The sequence below is a fragment of the Mandrillus leucophaeus genome, unplaced genomic scaffold, assembly GCF_000951045.1.
Source record: "Mandrillus leucophaeus isolate KB7577 unplaced genomic scaffold, Mleu.le_1.0 Scaffold13, whole genome shotgun sequence".
Taxonomy (NCBI): Eukaryota; Metazoa; Chordata; class Mammalia; order Primates; family Cercopithecidae; genus Mandrillus; species Mandrillus leucophaeus.
The window spans coordinates 4,160,246-4,161,406 of record NW_012101254.1 but is presented as its reverse complement, the minus strand read 5'-3'; the positions used below and the strand labels follow the sequence as shown (position 1 = coordinate 4,161,406).

General features: G+C 42.4%; 1 protein-coding gene across 6 annotated transcripts in view; it reads right to left on the bottom strand.

The window, feature by feature from the left end:
- Nucleotides 1–1,161, bottom strand: part of SUPT7L (suppressor of Ty 7 (S. cerevisiae)-like) — a 12,364-nt gene that overhangs the window by 2,841 nt on the left and 8,362 nt on the right. For all 6 annotated transcript variants that reach the window (XM_011972594.1, XM_011972595.1, XM_011972591.1 and 3 more), the window contains one exon: nt 339–576. In XM_011972594.1, coding sequence (XP_011827984.1) covers nt 339–576 — 238 coding nt within the window. The remainder of the gene's footprint in view (nt 1–338; nt 577–1,161) is intronic.

Genomic DNA, 1,161 nt, shown 5'->3' with positions numbered 1-1,161 from the left:
AAAAAAAAAAATACTGAAGGAGGAAGGGGATAGCTTCCCAACCAGCTGGATCAGCTGAATCAGCCTTGGTAATCAACAGGACAACACATATTGCATCTACATCTTAACTAGGGATTATTTTAAAGAATGCCTGTAAAGCTGCTAATCCTCTCTTCACTAATTAGAAAGAGAAGAATGCTGAGATCTCTAGATAGGTGAAACTGTATTCATTTTAGGACTTTCCATTGTGTCCACTGCTGCTTTTGTTCTTCTACTTCTTGAGCTTGATTCCAAAAAGCGAAAAGTACTGAAATTGGCAGATCTCCCAGAATCAAAATGAGTAAGTTTATTTGTCTTACTTGAAGCCTGTGGTGAAGCTTCAACCTCCAGGTTAGATGGGAAGCGTTCACTCTGAGCCCCAAGCACTCCCATAGGCAGTGACTGGTCTCCAGAAGCAAGGTCAGCCTCCAGCTCCTCACTGACAGGAAAGGTGATGTCGCTCACAGGTTCCTCCTTGATCTTCACAGGTTTCATGTCCTCTGTGGCCTTCTCAGGATTGACAATCCTTTCATATTCTTCAGAGAGTTGCTTACTAATCTGTTGGCAAGCAAGAGTCAATTTTCCAAGGAAATGTTAAAAGCAAGTTATATAGTCAGCTTGTGACATCCCATGGAGAAGCCAACAGAACATGAATAACAGAATTTTAAAACATTCACTGCCAATGGTAGGGATTTGTTTAAGGTGTTGAGTTTGCATTTATGAGTGATAGAGATATGTAAAGAAAATTGGTTTGGCAGAGAATGTGTATGTCATTAATTAAAAGTAACATAAAGGTAGCCGGGCGTGATGGCTCACACCTGTAATCCCAGCACTTTGGGAGGATGAGGCGGGTGGATCACCTGAGGTCGGGATTTCAAGACCAGCCTGACCAATATGGAGAAACCCCATCTCTACTAAAAATACAAAACTAGCCGGGTATGGTGGCACATGCCTGTAATCCCAGCTACTTGAGAGGCTGAGGCAGGAGAATCGCTTGAACCCAGGAGGCCGAGGTTGTGGTGAGCCAAGACTGCACCATTGCTCTCCAGCCTGGGTGATAGAGCAAGACTCCATCTCAAAAATAAATAAATAAATAATTTTTAAAAAAGACTGTGACAGAAAGGGTTTTGATAAATGTGCTAA